Source organism: Alexandromys fortis, unplaced genomic scaffold, assembly GCF_014885135.2.
Source record: "Alexandromys fortis isolate MF-2015 unplaced genomic scaffold, M_Fortis_MF-2015_v1.1 scaffold_56, whole genome shotgun sequence".
Lineage (NCBI taxonomy): Eukaryota > Metazoa > Chordata > Mammalia > Rodentia > Cricetidae > Alexandromys > Alexandromys fortis.
This window is the reverse complement of record NW_026067935.1, coordinates 746,286-764,446: the sequence shown is the minus strand read 5'-3', so window position 1 is coordinate 764,446 and position 18,161 is coordinate 746,286. Positions and strand designations below refer to the sequence as shown.

General features: G+C 46.5%; 1 protein-coding gene across 2 annotated transcripts in view; it reads left to right on the top strand.

Annotated features, from left to right (window-relative positions):
- Positions 1–10,673, top strand: part of Crcp (CGRP receptor component) — a 40,151-nt gene extending 29,478 nt beyond the window's left edge. The window contains exon 6 of one of the 2 annotated variants that reach the window (XM_050146420.1): positions 6,229–10,673. In XM_050146420.1, the coding sequence (XP_050002377.1) occupies positions 6,229–6,378 (150 nt within the window). In that variant the 3' untranslated portion in view covers positions 6,379–10,673. The remainder of the gene's footprint in view (positions 1–6,228) is intronic. The other variant, XM_050146421.1, reaches the window with a different exon arrangement.
- The last annotated feature ends 7,488 nt before the right edge of the window (positions 10,674–18,161 follow it).

The following is an 18,161-nucleotide window of genomic DNA, read 5'->3' as shown; positions in this document are numbered from 1 at the left end:
GAGAGAGGAGAATCCCTGGAAACAGACAACTGTTAAGTCATGCATAAGCAAGCTCAGACTAGGTGGACGGTGAGGATCAGACCCCACAAACACATCACAAAGATGAAAAACTTGCAAAACTAGAAAAAGTAAGTTGAGTGGTGGTGGTGCACGCCTTTAATCCCAGCACTCCCCAGAAAAACAAAAAAACAAACAAAAAAACCTCAAGGCTCCATTTCAATATTCCCCAACACCAATGCGGCAAGTTGTTCACAATATAAAAGCAAATGAATATGTAAAACCCTAGCAGGCCGACAGCTCTTGGTGAATGACAAAGCTCTGCACACACAAAGCTCTCTAATCCCTGGAGGCAGCCAAATACTCCAGAAGAGGCCACTCCCCACTGGAAGTTGCCAGTCCTAGCACGCGGCTTTCCTCACATGACCCAAGCCTAACAGGCCAACAGCAGCAATTAGAAATCAAATGCTTTAACACTGAAAGCAGTTTTAAAGCTTTACTTTTCTTTTCTTGTTTTGGTTTTTCAAGACAGGGTTTTTCTGTAGCTTTGGAGCCTGTCCTGGAACTAGCTCTTGTTTGTAGACCAGGTTGACCTTGAACTCACAGTGACTTGCCTGCCTTTGCCTCCACTACACCAACGCCCAGCTGAGCCTTGAGTTTCTTATTTGGGCTGTCCTCCTGTGGGGAGGAAAGGTGAGGCAGGATGTAGTTGCTGACCTCTCTGGTGGTCCAAGAAGAGGGTAGGTAAGCTTTCGTTTTCTTCCTGTGCCTGAAAACAAAGAATCTTATGTTTAAAACCACCTTCCCAACTACAGTTACCCTGTGGGTATAGTTCTGGTAAAGTTGCCAGCTTGGAGAGCTGGTGCCCTTTTGCTAAGGTCATATCTAGTGACCCCTGATTGGCACTGCCGCTGCCAGACCCAAAGTCAGTGATGCTGGGCGATAGCACTGGTTCTATGTAAAAAGGAAGGCCTCAGAGGGTTCCACCCACCCCGTAGCAGGAGCCTCCATACTGCTGCCCAGCATCAGTGAGAGAGGCTCTGGTGCTCCAGAAGGAGTTAGGATTGAGCTTAAAGACCTGGGGCTGCAGACAGAGCCTCTTACACACTGCCGTGCCTCCCAAAGTCAGTGTGCTTCAGTACAGTCAGCGTGTTTCCAGTGCGGCTCCTCATATGGCGGAGCTCTTCACAGATGCTTTGGCCGGGTTTGGCAGAGTTTCATCAGCTTACAGTCTTTCCTTTGCACTAAATAATCAAACCGGATGTTTCACTCCAGCTCCCTTTCTTCTTTGGGGGCATACTGTGTTGGATTACTGCCTTTAATTTTTTGTGTCTGATCTGATTTTGTGAAATTTTTTTTTGAGGTAAGGTCTCATGTAGCCTGGGTTGGCCTCAAACTTAATATGTAGTTGAGTTTGGGATAATCTTGAATTCCTGATCCTCCTGTCCCTACCTCCTAAATATTGGCAATAAAAACATGCATCAACATATCTGTCTAAAAATGCATTTTTAAAGAATTGGGTTTTTTTTTCATTTTTCTTATTATTTTAAAACATTTCATAAAGTCTATTTTGATTATATTCTTTCCTCTCCCCTGACTCCTCTCAGATCCTTCCCACTTCTTTACCCTCCCAATTTCATGTTCTATCTCTCTCAAAGGAGAAAAAAAACAACCACACAGAAATCAAAATAAACAAACAAAAGAGCCCTAATAAAACAAACTAAAACAGAAGGCATAAAGAGCATGGAGTCTGCTTTGTGTGAGCCTGCTCCTGGGCATGGGTCTTGCCCTGGAGTATGATTGGCATGCCCAGTGTTACTCCATTGGAGAAAACAGATTTTCCTTTTCCCTGCAGATTTCTGTTGCAAATAGCCTCTTGGTTAGGAGTCGGACTTTGTGTCTACCTCCCCTTCTCCGTGATGGTCATAATCCATCTGAGTTCTTACGTAGATCATCCTTGCTGTGCCTTGAAGACTCCTTGTTATCATCCATCACCTTTGGCTCTTGGAATCTTTCCACCTCCCCTTCAGCTTAGATTTCTGAGCCTTGATAGCAGGGGGTTGATCTCATTAGAGCTGAGTGTTCCAAAATCCCCCACTCTCTGCAGTGTCCAGTTGTAGGTCTGTGTTAGGTCCCATCTGCTGCAAGAAGCTTCACTGGTGAGGGTGTGTGATGTGCTGATCCATGGGAACAGCAGTGTCTCATTAAGAGTCATTCTATTGCTACGTTCCTTTAGCAGAATAACTGTAGCAGATTTCCCTTAGGACCCATGACCTGTCTAGTCTCAGGTTCTTGGCCCTTTAGCAGTGCCATTATAGGGGCTCCATCTCATGGAGTGGGTCTTAAATCCAATCAAAAGGCAGCTGGTTACTCCTGTAACATTTGAGCTACTGTGGTAGCAGTACATCTTGCAGACATGTTCGTAGCTAGGTGATTATTGAATTATTGAAGACTACTCTTCTTCTCTGATAATGTGCTTAGTACCTTCTAGTACCATGAACATGATCCAGTAGGGGAAAAACTTCTAATTGGGCACCAACTCTGTTTTTTTGTTTCTTTTGTTTTTGTTTTGTTTTGCTTTTTTTTTTCAAGACAGGGTTTCTCCATAGCTTTGGAGCCTGTCCTAGAACTAGCTTTTGTAGACCAGGCTGTCCTCCAACTCACAGAGAACCGCCTGACTCTGCCTCCTGAGTGCTGGGATTAAAGGCGTGCGCCACCACCGCCTGGCTTGTTCCATCCTTGATGACATAGTAAGTGGTCTTCATATATGCCCTTACTCTTAGGTTGTGGAGGATAACCAACAGCCTTGGCAGCACCCTGTGATTTGGGGGGAATTCTTTGGGATCCGTTTGACCAATGACTTACCAAGTTGTAATCCATTCCTAGCAATGGGGGGATGGTTACTTGGTAGCATAAGATGTCTTGGTGGGAATTTCTTCCACATATGTGTACATTTTAGCAAACTTCTATAGTAATAAGTTTCCATGTTTTTTTTTGTTGTTTGTTTTGTTTTTGTTTTTTTCAAGACAGGGTTTCTCTGTGCCTTGGAGCCTGTCCTGGAACTTGCTCTGTAGGCCAGGCTGGTTTCGAACTCATAGAGATCCACCTGCCTCCTGAGTGCTGGGATTAAAGGCGTGCTCCACCACTACCTCGCTCCATATGGATTTTCAAAGGGCCTTTAGTGTTAATTTTCCCTTCCCACATTCCCTCCCTTACCCTGTTCTTTCATCCCCATTTTATTCTCCTATTCTAGTTTCCCCTTTATCTCTTTTTGTTGTTTTGTTTTTGTTTTTTGAGATAGGATCTCTCTACATAGCCCTGGCTGTCCTGGAACTTACCATATAGACCAGGCTGGCCTTGAACTCATAGAAATCTGCCTGACTCTGCTTCTAAATGTGCACCACCATACCAGACCCTTTATCTCTTTATAACATCATATTCTCTTTCTCCTTCCTTGGAAGATCCCTTTCTTCCTGTGGGTTACTTACTAACTACCTAACCTCTAGGCATTCTAAATGAAACACATACTAAAGCTTAAAAGCTAACTGATCATATAAGAGGAAACGTTCAGTGTTTGTCTTTTGGGATCTGGGGTTGCCTTACTTGGGATGATCATTTCTAGCTACATCCATTTATCTGCAGATTTCAGTATTCCATTGTGTAAGTATATCAACATTTTCATTTTTCATCACCTGGTAGACATCTAGGCTGTTTCCTGTTTCTGGCTTCATGAGCGTGGATGAGCAAGTATCTCTGTAGTAAGATGTAGAGTCCTTTAGGTATCTATCCAGGAGTGCTGTAGCTGGATCCGGAGGTAGATGGATTCTCAGCTTTTTGAGGAACCTCCACACTGATTTCTACAGTGGCTGTGCCACTTTGCACTCCCATCAGCAGTAGAGGAGTGTTTCTCTTTCCCTGTATCCTCGCCAGCATCTGCTGTCGTTTGTTCACTGATCTAAGGTGAAATCTCAAGCAGTTTTAATTTGGATTTCCCTGATGGTTGAGGATATTGAACAAGTGTTCCTTTCCTGGCACTGCACAAGCCCAGCTTGCTGTATGCACCTGATAATCTCAGCACTTAGGTGGTGGTGGCTGCCAAATCAGAAATTCAAGGTTATCCTTGACTACATGGCAAGTATGAGAACAGTCTGGGGTACTTGAGACCTTGTCTAAATAAAGAAAAAAAGAACCATTAGAAAATGGTCAGGATATTCCCTACTTGAAACACCCAAAACTATTCTCTAGCTATAGAAACGGTTTGGCGGAAAGGAAAGTGCTCTGTGCACCCGTGATGTGTTCTTGGGTGTGTCTTATGTGGTCTTCAGATCAGCACTACTGTGTCTGCATGAGGAGGCAGTCAGACTGCCATTCTCTTCGGGGTGGAACCTTTTCCTTATTTGACTTCCCGCTGCACATTTGCTAGGGTTCTTTCTGAAATACCTTTTTGTATCAGTTGCTGGGTCTTAGGGTAGTTGTTAAAAAACCTTCATCCGGTGTCAGTCACATGCTCATGCCTCCTTGTGAACACAGTCTTGCATACCTGCATAGTGCTTTTAAAGTTGTTGGGTTTTTTGTTTTTGTTTTTGTTTATTTTCGAGACAGGGTTTCTGTCCTGGAACTAGCTCTTGTAGACCAGACTAGCCTCAAACTCAACAGAGATCCATCTGCCTCTGCCTCCCAAGTGCTGGTATTAAAGGCATATGCCACCACCACCTGGCTTAAAGTTGTATTTTTATGAGGATGGAGAGTTAAGAGCACTTGCTGCTCTTCCAGAGACCCAGGTTCAGTTCCCAGCACCTCTGTGGTTTGCAACCATCTTTAACTCCAGTTTTAAGGGATCTGATGTGCTCTTCTAGTCTTAGCAGGCATCAGGCACACACATGGTGCACATGTATGCAAAATGCTCATACGTGTAAAAATAAAAATAAATTTAAAATCTTAAAAATTTAGTTTTTATTTATGTTTATGTGTGTGCCTGTGCCTGTGTGAGGGTGCACGTGGGTGCCTACAAAGGCCAGAGGAGGGTGGAGCCCTTGGGGCTGGAGTTGCAGGTGGTTATGAGCTGCTGTGTGGCTGCTGGTACCCGAAATGGGTCCTCTGCACCAGCAGCCAGTGCTCTTAACTGCTGAGCCATCATCTCTTCAGCTTCTCTTGTTTTCTACTTACTTGTCAGGCTCCTCTTCTGCCTTCTTTGGAGATTGGTGGGTTGCGTTAATTTCTCTTGCTTTAATAAAACACCTGACATAACCACTTTACAAAGAAGAAAGGTTTATTTTGTCTCATGGTTTCAGATTCAGTCCAAGTACAGACGGCCCTGTTGCTTTAGGCCTGGACAGTGACCAAGCCGTAAACTTGAGGAAAGTCTAGGGTCCTAGCACCCCCAATACCCTGACTTTCTCCCTGTACCCCCACTACTAAAGGTTCTCTGTCTCCCAGTAGTGTCATAGGCTGAGGACCAAACTTCCTAGGCACAGCATTTGAGGGACATTGAGGAGCCAAACCACAATGTGGTATGTGTTAGCTGGAGGCTTTCTACCTGGGCATGCCAGGCTGGGAGTCCAGTCCTGCTTCTTGCTAGGATTGCAGTGAGTATTGGAAGAGATCACGAGGACCCTGCAGAGCTCTGGTGAGAAGCAGGGGTCGTGAGAACTGTTAGAGGATAGAAACTGGTACAGGGGAAGCAGCATCGAGTGACTTATCACTCATATCACTTACGATGGAGGTAGTTTGTTGTGAAATCCTAAAGTTTATCTAGGGCCCTGTCACCCCCCAAAGGTGAATTTCTTTGCACACCCGACATACTAGTGTGTGGATGTGAATGGGAACAGAATAGTTAGAATTTCCATTTATCTAAAGAAGAGCAAGCTGGTGATGCACAGCTTTAGTTCCAGCACTCACGAGACAGACAGGCAGATTTCTGTGTGTTGGAGGCCAGCCTGGTCTACATAGTGAGTTTCAGGATAGCCAGGGCTACCTTGTCACCAAAAAAAGGAAGAGCAACATGCAGGAAGAGAAAGACAGACAGACAAATGCTCAGCTCCACAGACCCACATTGCATGCTTGCTTTGGCTTGATCTTGGATTTGAGCTGGCTTCATCCTACTGTGGATCCTAGATGAAGACCTTGCTGGCTCAGGTCCAGGTTCTGGACTGGCACTGTGGACTGCATGGCTCAGGTGAGCAATGAAGGGAGGCCTACTTCTAACCCCTGACGGGCTTCTTTCCCTTGTAGATGGTGGAAGAGAGTGAAGAGCGGCTCACGGAGGAGCAGATTGAAGCCCTTCTGCATACTGTCACTAGCATTCTGCCTGCAGGACCAGAGGATGAACAGAGTAAAAGCACCAGCAATGATGTGCCGATGGAAGAGGAAGACCCAGCATAGATGTGCACAGCTGGCAAGGTTGTTCGTGGAGTTCAAAGCCCCAGCAGCCATTTCCTGGATGTTCAGAGGATTGTTTATTTGGTTTTGCCCTCTCTCAATATGCCCGATCTCAGAGTTGGTTGGGAGAAATTGCAAAAATAAGATATTAAGAAATCTTTATGCCTTGAGATCAAGAAACATGGGGTCAGAGAAGGGCAGAGGGCTCAAGACGGAACTTGCCTGTGCAGCTTTCTGGGTAGAAAGACTCCTGTGGCCTCTGCCACACTTGTCCGCAGTGCTAAGCTATTTAGCGCTTTGATGCCTGTGTTGTAGGCTATGGCAGGAGCGGCTGGGTGAGAGTGGAGTTGTGGAAATGGCTCATGCTTGAGACCTCCACAACTGCTCCTGGGGAGATGACCCAGAGCTTAGCTCACTCTAGAGGAATGTCCTTAGCAGAAACAGGACATTAGAAAAGGAGATTAAGAGCAAACTCCAGTTTGAGTCCAGCCTGGTCCTCATAGGAAGAAAATCACATGTGAACACATCTAACATGCATGCATACCACATACATACAAAAAAATTAATCCTTTTTCTGTTAATTGCTAAAAACCATTCTTACAGCTTTGGTAAGTGACAAGGAAAAGAGACTTATTTTGTCTCATGGCTCTGGTTCATGGTCAAAGGGCATCTGGGTATGGCCCTGTTATTGCCAGAGTGCGTGGGTAGCACAGGATCCCACCTGATGAAAAATGAGAGGCACTTGTTTATTTTCAGTCACTTATAGCCCAAATTGACCTTGAACTCAGTCTGTAGCCCACTCTGTCATCAGACTTTTGATGATTCTTTTGCCTCAGCCTCCTTAGCGCTGGGATTAAAAGTGTATGCCTCTCAGCTTGAAAGGCAGAGGCCAACCTGGTCCACATAGCAAGTTCCAGCCACCCGAGCTGCACAGTGAGACCTGTCTCATAAAAACAAACAAACAAATAAACACACCATATGGTGTGCCACTATACTGTGTGTGTGTATTTTGGGGGGAGAGGAAGTTAGTTTGTTTTTTGAGACCTTTTTTGGTCGTATTTAATAGGAGTTTAGTGGCATTATTATGTAATGGGGAGATTCTTTCTCTCTAGACACCATAGTTTATCAAATAAAATGCGCAGTGATAGGTAATCTCTTTTGAGTCCCATAGATCCCCCCCCCCAAAAAAAAATTATCGGACATTGCCATGACTTCAAAACTCAATGGTATGATCCTTTTGCTAAAGATATTCTGTACTGGAGATGACCTATGAAGGACATAAAGTCTGGTACTAACTGGAAACTTCATCCTATTAGTTGAGGGTGTTCTTCTGCCAGAAGTACGAGGTAGTGGTTCTTCATCAGAAGCATCAGATTCAGAGGTTTCAGTACCTTCTTTCATCTTCTCCTTCAGTCTTTCCCCGCGGTACTGGTTAAGAAATGAATCCTGTGTGGTGACTAGCTGGCCTGTTCTTCTTCAGGGAGGCTGCAGATGGACGGTTGAATGTTCTGTCGCCTTCAGTCTCCCTTTGTCTTAGTTCCTGCGGCAGGGGAACTAGTTGTTCTACAAGAACATTAGCGCAATTCTCTTCACTGCTGTCCTCACTCCTGTCCTTGGGAGGAAGTCCAGGAGGCAAAGATTCTCTACCAAGTATCTTCACTGCTGGGTCTGGAGATGTCTTCATGTGTATTTGTCCTTCAGAGGAGTGGAGCAGTGGCTCTCCCTGAGGACAACTTCATATCTCCAGCCCTCCTCTTCACCCTTCTTCCAGCCAGCTGATCTGCTGTGACAACCATGATGAACCTTGATAAAGAAACACACCTTCTTATCCACAGAAATACATTCTTTGCCATAAATTCATTTCTGGGTCTTTAGTTGTTTTCTTGGCCACAGAGTCACTGTCAGTGTCCTCAGTTGCCCGCCGAGGAACATCAGGACCAGGTTTGCCAGCCTTCTGAAGACTTCTGCTTGCTATTGTTATTTTGTTTCCCAGAGATAGATCATGAAGACCGAGCTAGACCCAGTCGCTTAAGGGATTAGAATGGATTGTTGAGGCAGGTAGAAATTCCTATCTGATTGGAGGAGGTAGGTGAGAAGGAACATGCCTTGGTGGCTGTAGTGACCTGTCCTCTTCCTGCTATTTCTCTCCTCTTTGCTTTCTGTTTGCTGCCTGTGCCCCCACCACCATGATGCTCTCTCTCACTGTAGGCCTAGGAACACAACCCACCCTATAACCACACACTGACACCTCTGAAACCATGAGCTGAAATAGACAAACTCCCTTAAATTGCTGTTGTCAGGCTTTGCTTACAAAAAAGTCTCTAGCCCAGCACTCGGGAGGCAGAGGCAGGTGGATCTCTGTGAGTTCGAGGCCAGCCTGGTCTACAAGAGCTAGTTCCAGGACAGGCTCCAAAGCTACAGAGAAACCCTGTCTCGAAAAACAAAAAACAAACAAACAAACAAAAAACAACAACAAAAAAGTCTCTAGTATGGAAGTTGTTCCTGAGTCACAGATGGAGACCCTGAAGTTGCCAGCAGAAAGAAGCATTGGCCTGAGGAATTAGAGCCATAAGCAGCAAAAGTGGGGTACACACTCCAGGACTATCTGCTCCAGACATAGACTCCACAGACTGGATCATCAGGCCTCCTAATCAAGCCTGGTTCTCCTTTTTAAATGTGTATTTATTAACTGGGAGTTGAGCCTCGGGTCTCATCCATGCCCAACATGCTACTGAGTCACGCTCCCAGAAACAATGGGCAATCCTAGATAAAGCTCTCCTGCTGAGCCACAATTTTGGCTCCTCACTGGAGGATTCTAAGCAAACACTCTCCCACTGAGTGACTCTCTCCAGTCCTTCCCTGATGGAGTCTAGGCTAGTTGTACTGCTGAACTCCATCCCTTGCCCTCTCTCTTTTCCAGACAGGCTAAGCACACAGCTCCTAATCCTCCGGCTCCAGCAAGTCGCTGCTCTAGGGCTGCATCACCATCCTTGGTTGAGCAATCCTTTTACTGATCTTTCTTCCTTGGGTTCCTGAATATTTCTGAGCAAATAAAAGGGGTTGTTTTAATTAGGATGTGTTTGTTGCTTTTGGAGATAGGGGTTTCTCTTTGTAGCCCTGACTGTCCTGGAACTTTTTATGTAGACCAAGCTGGCCTCAATAGAGATTTGCTTGCCTCTGCCTCCCAAGGTGGGATTAAAGGTGTGCGCCACCAATGCCCAGCTAGTTTCTATTGCTATGACCAGTACCTTGACCAAAAGCAACTTATACTTCCAGACCATCACTGCTGAAGTCAGGCAGGAACTGAATCATGGAGGAACACTGCTTACCAGTTGTCCCTCCTGGTTTGCTCAGCCTGCATATCTATCTGTATCTCTGTATTACCCAGGACCCTCATCCCAGAGATGGCGCCACTCAAAAATGAGCTGTGTCCCCCCCCCACATCAATTAGTAATTAAGAAAATGCACTGCATTTTCACACAGACCAATTTTATGGAGGTTTTTTTCTCAGCTGGAGTTCCTTCTTCTACTTGTAATGAGTTGCCATAAAACTACCCAGCACCAGGGAAGAGCAGGCAATCTTGGGGCTGGGTAGTTAGGTTCCTTATTCTGTAGTCAGTTCCTGGCTAGAGCAGCAGCTATTCCTGCTTAAAGCCTCATTATTCATCTACATGTCTTTGGTGTCCTGTCTCATATTTGGGGTCAGAAATTGTGTTCACAGAATTAGAAGCTCCAAGTTGTCCTTTTGCAGGGCAGGCTGGAAGGGCCTGGAAACCTGGGAGATTTGGGGTGAAATATTCCAGTTCTTTCCCAGTGAGAGCCTCAGAGAGGAGGACCAGAGCATGCATTGGCAGGGTGGGGTTTTGGGGCAAGGAGCCAATGCTGAGTCATAGGGGAGCCAGGGAGTCAGGGCCAAGGGCAAGGCACACAATGCCAGAGCTGCTGAAGGAAAGCATGGTGGAAGTCAGCAGCAGTGAGCAAGGTCACAAGAGGGAGCTGCAGTTGATCTCAAGGGCTGGTTTAGGAGAAGCTGGCATGTGTCTGCAGATCCCCAGAGCTGCTGGGCTGTTCTCAGGTGGCCTAGGCCTGCTGGATTGGTTGGTTCCGTACTGGAAGTGCCCAAGACTAGGAGGGATGATCGGCCCGGAGTGGACGAGGCTGAGGAGCCTCAACTAGGGGTATGCCAGGCTGGGGGGAGCATCAGATAGGGGTGTCTCTTTTTTGTTTACCTTTCAAAATATGTGCAAACAAATTTATAAAATGTGATAAAGAATAAAAGCAGGTGATGTAAAAATAAATGTACGTTTTATTTACTTGAATTAGTGTGTGTGTGTGCACAGCGCTTGTGAGAGTGTGCACTTGTATATGTGTGTATGTGGAAGCCAGAGGACAGCCTTAGGTGCTGTTCCTTGGGGACAGCCTTAGGTGCTGTTCCTCGGGGACCTTTCACCTTGTTTTTTTGTCTGTGTCACACTGGCCCAGAGCTCAGCACTCAGTCTACTGGCCAGTGCCGCTGGAGTTCTGGCATTGCAAATGCATGCCACCACATCTGGCTTTCTTAGCTTTTGTTTTTTGTAAATTACATTTATTTATTTGTTATGTGTGTGGGGGATGCCATGGTGTGCATTTGATGTTCAGAAGGTCATCCTTAGCTGAACTGTGTGTTTGAGACTAGTCTGGTCTACACAAGACTCTAGCTTAAAAAAAAATTCTCTTAAATTATCTTGGTGTTCAAATTGCCTCAGATTTGTTAGTAGAAACCACTTTAAGATATCTCCTGGGTCCTTGTGTCATAACCTCGTCCTTTTAAAAGTCTCTTTGATCGAACCAGATGTGTATCTTGCCAGCTGTGGATTAAATTACTTCTTTAAAGAAGTTCAAATTAACAGTTTAATTTCTAATTCTTTTGTTGTTGTTTTGGTTTTTCTAGACTGGGTTTCTCCGCGTAACAGCCAGCCCTAGCTCTCCTGGAACTTGCTCTTATAGACCAGGCTGGCCTTGAACTCACAGAGCTCACCTACCTCTGCCTCCCTAGTGCTGTGTTTAAAGGCATGCGCCACCACTGCCCAGTGAAGCAGTTTTAATTTCTATTAGTAATGAATGGTGCTAAAGGTCAAGGTCAGGGTCTTGACATCATCGCTGGTAAAAGATAGTATCGGCTTTTTTCTGCTTAAGATTCATTTTTATTTGTGTGTCTGCCTGTGTGCACATGATTGTAGTGTTCGTGGAGGCCAGAAGAGGGCATCGGAGGAAGAGGGCGTTGGACCCCTTTAAGCCAGAGTTGGTGGTTTTGAGCCACCTGGCATGGTTGCTGGGAGCCAAACTCACATGCTCTTAAGTGCTGGGCCATCTCTCCAGCTCCCTTACACATTTAGTGTTTTCTTTTTGTTCACTGAGCCAGGGTCTCACAATTTAGTCCAGGTTGGCTTCAAGCTTGTAGTCGTGCCTCAGCTTTCCAGATCCTGAATTTTGCACATGTATATAGTACTGCACCTGATTCCCCTCCCATTCCATACGTTCGTATTTCTTCCTCTAAGACTCCTGGCTTCTAACTATATCAGCATATAAACTCAATCCTCTCTTCCTAAAAAGTTCCCGAACGGCTTCCTGTGTACTATTAGGCACAACAGCTATTTAAGAGTTTAGGGCTAGTGAGATAGCTTGGGGTAAGGGTGCTTCCTGCACAACCCTGGCCCCAGACACAGGCAGAAGGAGAGAACCTACTCCACAGAGCTGTCCTCTGACCTCTGCATTCCTGCCACGCTCACCCACACACAGCACAATGCTAGTAAAAGTTTTAGTCTTAAGAGTTTAAGGCTTGGCAGTGGTGGTGCATACCTTCAGTCCCAGCACCCCAGAGGCAGAGGCAGGAGGATTTCTTGAGTGTGAGGCCAGCCTGGTCTACAGAGAGAGTTCTAGGAAAGCCAGGGCTACACAGAGAAACCCTGTCTCAAAAGGAAAAAAAAAAAAGTTTAAGCTAGGCTTTGGTGGAGCACATTTTTAATTGCAGTATTTGGGAGGCAGAGGCAGAGGCAGGTGGATATATGTGAGTTGAAGGCCAGCCTGTTCTACATAGTGAGTTCTAGGACAGCCAGGTCCACACAGACCCTGCCTCATAAGAGTAAGTAACCCCACACCAACAAAAAAACAGTTTAGGATTCGTTGATTCTCTTTTCTCCCCACCACATCCTCTGCCCTCAGCTGAGTGTACAGGGTCAAATCCTGTGTTCAGTTAGTGGGCTTTATTCTTTACAAAATTGTAGTGTAGCTGTGGAGCAAATTCGAAATAAAATTGATTTCATTATGTGCAATCTGCTTTCAATTCTTGCTTTCTTTTCATTGTTACTAATTTATATCCCTTTTTTGTTTATTTTTGAGACATTATAGCCTGGATTGTTCTAGAACTCGTGTGTGCTCTGTTCTGCAATTCTACTATATTCTTCAGTTCAATATATCTATTTACTATCTTCTGGAAGTTATTCCATACCAGTTTATAGAAATACTCATTTTTTTATGTGTGTGCTTCTTTTTTAGTTGGTTTTATTTTGTTTTTGAGGTGGTTTTCATGTGTCCTCTGCTAACCTCAAACTTGCTGTGTAGCTGAGGATGAACTTGAACTTTTTGCCTGCCTCTGCCTCCCAAGTGCTGGGATTAAAGGTCTGCGCCACCACCGCCCCGCTAAACTTGAATTTGTCCTCCTGCCCTCACCTCCCGAGTCAAAGGTTACAGGCATATGACAGTATACCTGCTTGATGTATTGCTGGGAACCAAATTCAGGACTTTACAACTACAGCCCCAACCTCCAAATGATGTATTTGTTACCAAGTCCTTGGTGCCACTGGTCATGACACACACTTTGTTTGTTTAGTATTTATTTAGAAATAATCTTATTTTAAATACCAATCCCAGTTCCCTCTCCCTCCTTCCCTCCCGCTCCCCCACCTTCTCCCCACCACCCCCATCCACTCCTCAGAGAGTGAGGCCTCCCATGGAGAGTCAGCAAATTCTGTCATATCATTTGAGGCAGGACCAAGGCCCCCCCCCCCATATACCCTGAGCAAGGTGTCCCTCCATAGGTAGTAGGCTCCTACCTACTACCTATGCACTAGGGATAAATACTGGTTCCACTGCTGGTGGCCCCACAAACTGCCCAGGTCACACAACTGTCACCCACATTCAGAGGGTCTAGTTCAGTCTTATGCAGGTTCCCCAGCTGTCAGTCCAGGGTCAGTGAGCTTCCACTTGCTCAGCTTAGCTGTTCTGTGGATTTCCACTTCATGGTCCTGACCCCTTTTGCTCATAATACTGCTCCTCCCTCTCTATGACTGGACTCCAGGAGTTTGACCCCAGTGCTTAGCTGTTGATCTCTGCATCTGCTTCCATCAGTCGATGAAGGGTCTGTGATAATTAAGGTAGCCATAGTCTGATTACCAGGAGGGGCAGTTAAGACACCCTCTCCACTATTGCTTAGATTCTTAGCTGGGGTCATCCTTGTGGATTCCTGGGAATTTCCCTAGTCTGTGGTTTCTCGCTAACCCCATAATAGCTCCCTCTTTCAAGGTATCTCTTTACTCTCCTCTGTCCTTTACCCAACTCACCCTTTCCAATTCCTCACGCTCTGCTCCCTACTCCCCTTCTCCCCTCCTTCCCCCCCTATGACCCTTCTCCTCCCCCCACATGCCAATTTACTGAGGAGATCTTGTCTACTTCCCTTCCGGGGGGGATCCGTGTATGATGACATACACTTTAAATACCAAGCATCTATAACTATAGTTCGTCTGGATACAGACCGCCTTCATTGCTTAGTCCTGCTTACTGGGTCAGATAATTCTTCATGACATATAGCAAAAACCTCCTGCAGTTAGTTTGCACAGAAAAAAGCACTCCTTACAGAACAGTAGGTAACTCAGAACCACCTGCAACCGAGCCTCCAGGCACAGTGCCCAGGCTACGTTGCAGAACTAACTTGAGGTTACCAGTATTCTCACTGCAGAGCCACGGACGTGGCTGTCAACGCAGAACTGCACCTGCTCCTGTCACCAGCACCAATGCCACTGTGTCTGTGTAGACGTCACCCTTAGAGCTCTTGCCCACCCCACACAGAGTGTACCTTTCTGTCCTCCTCACTGACAGGCTGTCATGCCCACCTCGACCAGCAAGGAAGACGCAACACCAGAGCTCTTCTCGCTAGCAGTTTATTCAGGACCTTCTCTCTCTCTCTCTCTCTCTCTCTCTCTCTCTCTCTCTCTCTCTCTCTCTCTCTCTCTCTCTCTCTCTCTCTCTCTCTCTCTCTCCCTCTCTCCGGGCAAGCCTTTCCCAGCCCTTAAGTAGGCATGGGCCGCCAACCCCGGATTGCCAGGTGGGCACTGCCCATAGGTCCACGCATATGCAAGCAGCTGACGATCATTGCATGATCATAGCATGAGTCAGGCCTTAGCCATAATAGGAGCTGATTATCACAGAGAGCACTCTCTTTCGGGATCACGAAGGGCAGAAGCCAGCACCATCAGGTGTGGCTCCACGCAGCTCTCTACAACAGGCATTCCTCATGGAGCCTGCTTCCTTATGTCCTCCCCCCCTCTAATGTGGGATTCCCCTCTGTAAGCTCTGAATATGTTTTATTACCATTGGTTAACGAATAAAGCTGCTTCGGCCAATGGCTTAGCAGAACAAAGCCAGGCAGGAAATCTGAACAGAGATATAGAGAAAAGTAGGCGGAGTCAAAAAGATGCCATGTAGCTGCTGAAGGAGGACATGCCAGAACTTTACTGGTAGACGACAGCCTCATGGTGATACACAGATTAATAGAAATGGATTCATTCAAGATGTAAGAGTTAGCTAGAAATATGCCTAAGCTATTGGCCAAACAGTGTTGTAATTAATATAGTTTCTGTGTGATTATTCAGTCTGGGCTGCCGGGAAATGAGCAAGCAGTCTCCTCCTACACCCCTCCCTTCCTCTTTTCCTCATTTCTTTTGAGATGGGATCTCAGGTAGCACAGGCTTGCCTCAAACTCACTATGTAATCAAAAATAATCATGAACTCATATGTCTTCTGAAAGTGAGATCTAATAAATGCTTTGGACAGATCCCCCTGGCAGTTCTGATTCTCCTACCCTGCCCCCCGTTAGAATCCCAACCATCCCAATCTCAGAATGCTTAGGGGCTCTCCATTGGGGGAGCCTACGTGCCATTGCTTTCAGTGTTCCGACAAATCTAGATGACTAGTAACCACCGCAAGCGCTGGTTACTCGGTGGGTGGGTTATAGGACACACATATCCACGGGAGGCCTTTGTCGTAAGATTCTCAAGGACATTCTCTTTGTTATATGGTTTCAGTGCTGTGGATGAAACCAAGGGCCTTGCACATGTTGGGCAAGTGCGCTACCACTGAGCCACCCTCCCAACTTCCTAATTTGTGGGTTCCCCTCCCCCCTTTGTCACAGGCAGTCATGAGCCACCTGGCCTGGGTTGTGGGAACCAAACATGAATCCTTTGCAACAGCGATAAGTGCTTTTTAAGAACTGAGGTGTCTCTTCGGTCCCCACTTTACTTTCTGAGACAATATTTACAATTTAAGATAGAGTTCACCCAGGCATTCTCTAGAACCTGCTTCCACGTCTCTGAGAGCACAAGCGCATTCTGCTGCACCCAGCTTTCTTCCCTGGGATCTGGAGGGTAAAATTCAGGCCCTCGTGCTTTCGTGACAAGCATTTTAGCAACTGAGCCACCTCCCTAGCTTTTCTAGGCTTTGTCGTCTCTCAGAGTACGGGGTAGATTCTGTACTTCAAGCCCTAGGCTGGAGCAGATCTATGTGGATGGGAAGTGTCTGCTACGCTGCAGGATGGGGTGAGAGAAAGGCCAGCCAGTGTCCCGTGACAGCCCAGCTGGGGCGCTGAACCCCTTCCAGAGCAAAGTGTGCCACTGGCGATTCTGCCTGGCGTGACCAGAGGCTCCCAGGCCAACTTCTCCCGAGTCCTTAGATGCTCCTTTATTATCTAACCTCCCTCCCAGCACTCAGCAGAGTGTAATGTCTAACGTCGCCAACTTGACTGAAGCCACGAGCGTCTGGGTGCGGCGGAGAGGAAGTTTCTAGAGAAGGTTCATGAGGGAGGAAGATCCGCCTGAAGTGGGTAGCACCGTTACCTGAGCTGGGCTCCTGGACTACATAGAAAGGAGATAGTGAGCTGAGCACCGTCGGGCGTCCATCTGCTTTCAGATCAAATGGAATGGACCAGTTGCCTCATGCTCCTGCCCCGTGCCTTCCCTACCACAGAAGCCTGTATCTGCTCAAACTGTGAGCCAGAACAAATCCTGTCATCTATTGTATTGTGTCAGGACTTGGTACCAGCAATGGGAAAAGGTTGGCTTACGTACCGGTCCTTAATGTGAGGCTGGCCATAGACTCTCTGTGGTCTTTTCTCCAGATCTGAATGGATGAGTTTAGAGAGTGTGTGTGTGTGTGTGTGGGAGGGGGGGGTATTTAGTTATTTTGTCATGACAGAGCCACTCAAGGAAAATTCTCTTTGTCGAAGTCATGGTCACAAAGCACCTGCTGTCAGGAAGCAGGGAAAATGAATACGGGTGCTCAGGTTACCTTTTACTGTTCTGTTTAGCCTAAGTCCTCAACCCCAAAAGCTGGTGCTGTCTACATTTAGAGCGAGTCTTCCCTCCTGGGTGAACACAGCCTAGAAACTTGGGGATGAGCCCAGAGGTCGGTTTCCATGGTGATTGTAAATCCCCTTAAGTTTGCAAACAAGGCTAAGCGGCATAGCTTTAAAAGCAGTTTTGGTGGCACACACTTGTCAGCCCAGCACATAAAAGGCTCAGGCGAGGAAATTGTGAGTTGGAGGCCAGCCTGGACTACAAAATGAGTTCTGGGGCAACCTGAGCTACTCAGAGAGACTCCACCTCAAACCAACCAAACAAGCAAACAAACAAGCAACGAGCCAGACTGAAGGGTGTATTTACAGCTCTGTGTGACATATGAGGTCACTTGTTACAGCTGCCACATTTTATAATGCAGTTCTGGATGAGAAGTGAGCTCTGGTTGGGTTTCAGAAGCACAGGGGAAATAGGGTCGCAGCTGGACTGTGGAGGCGGGCCTCCCTGGTGGCCGCCAGAGAAATGTGGTCTCTCTGGAAGGGGCTGGCTGCTGGAGTCTCTTCTCATGCCTCACACCCTGCTTGCATACGCCCCTCCTGAGAGCTGGCCACCGTGCGAGGGCCCAGCGTTCCCTCCAGGCTGGCCTAGTTCTTCGGTGTCCTCCATCAAGAAGGCCTGGAAAAAGCGAGAGGGCAGGGTTTCTTGGAAAGCAATCTGGCCCGCATCAACGCTAATGAGTAAAATGTGTCATCGTCCGTTCAGAACTTACAGTTCCAGCTTTCCTATTTCCAGTTCCTGAAATCCGGATCCTTTTCACTCCAGGGAATGTAGCCTAGATACAAATGCCCGGAACACTCTATAGGCTCCCTGAAATTAAATTATCTGTCTGTCTGTCCGTCCGTCCGTCCGTCTATCTACCTACCTACCTACCTATGTACTATCTCTAATCACTTTTTTTGTTTCCTTCCCAAGTGATGAGATTATAGGTTGGTGCCACCACATCTAGCTTTCTTTTTATTTTTTTAAATTGTTGTTTTTGAGACAGGCTCTCTCTAAGAAGATCTCTCAAAATTTTCCTGCTTCAGCCTCCTGAGTGCTGGGGATTATAGGAATGCACAACCTGCTCAAGAGCTATCTATCCACCTATCAATCATCTATCTATCTACTTTCTATCTATCTATC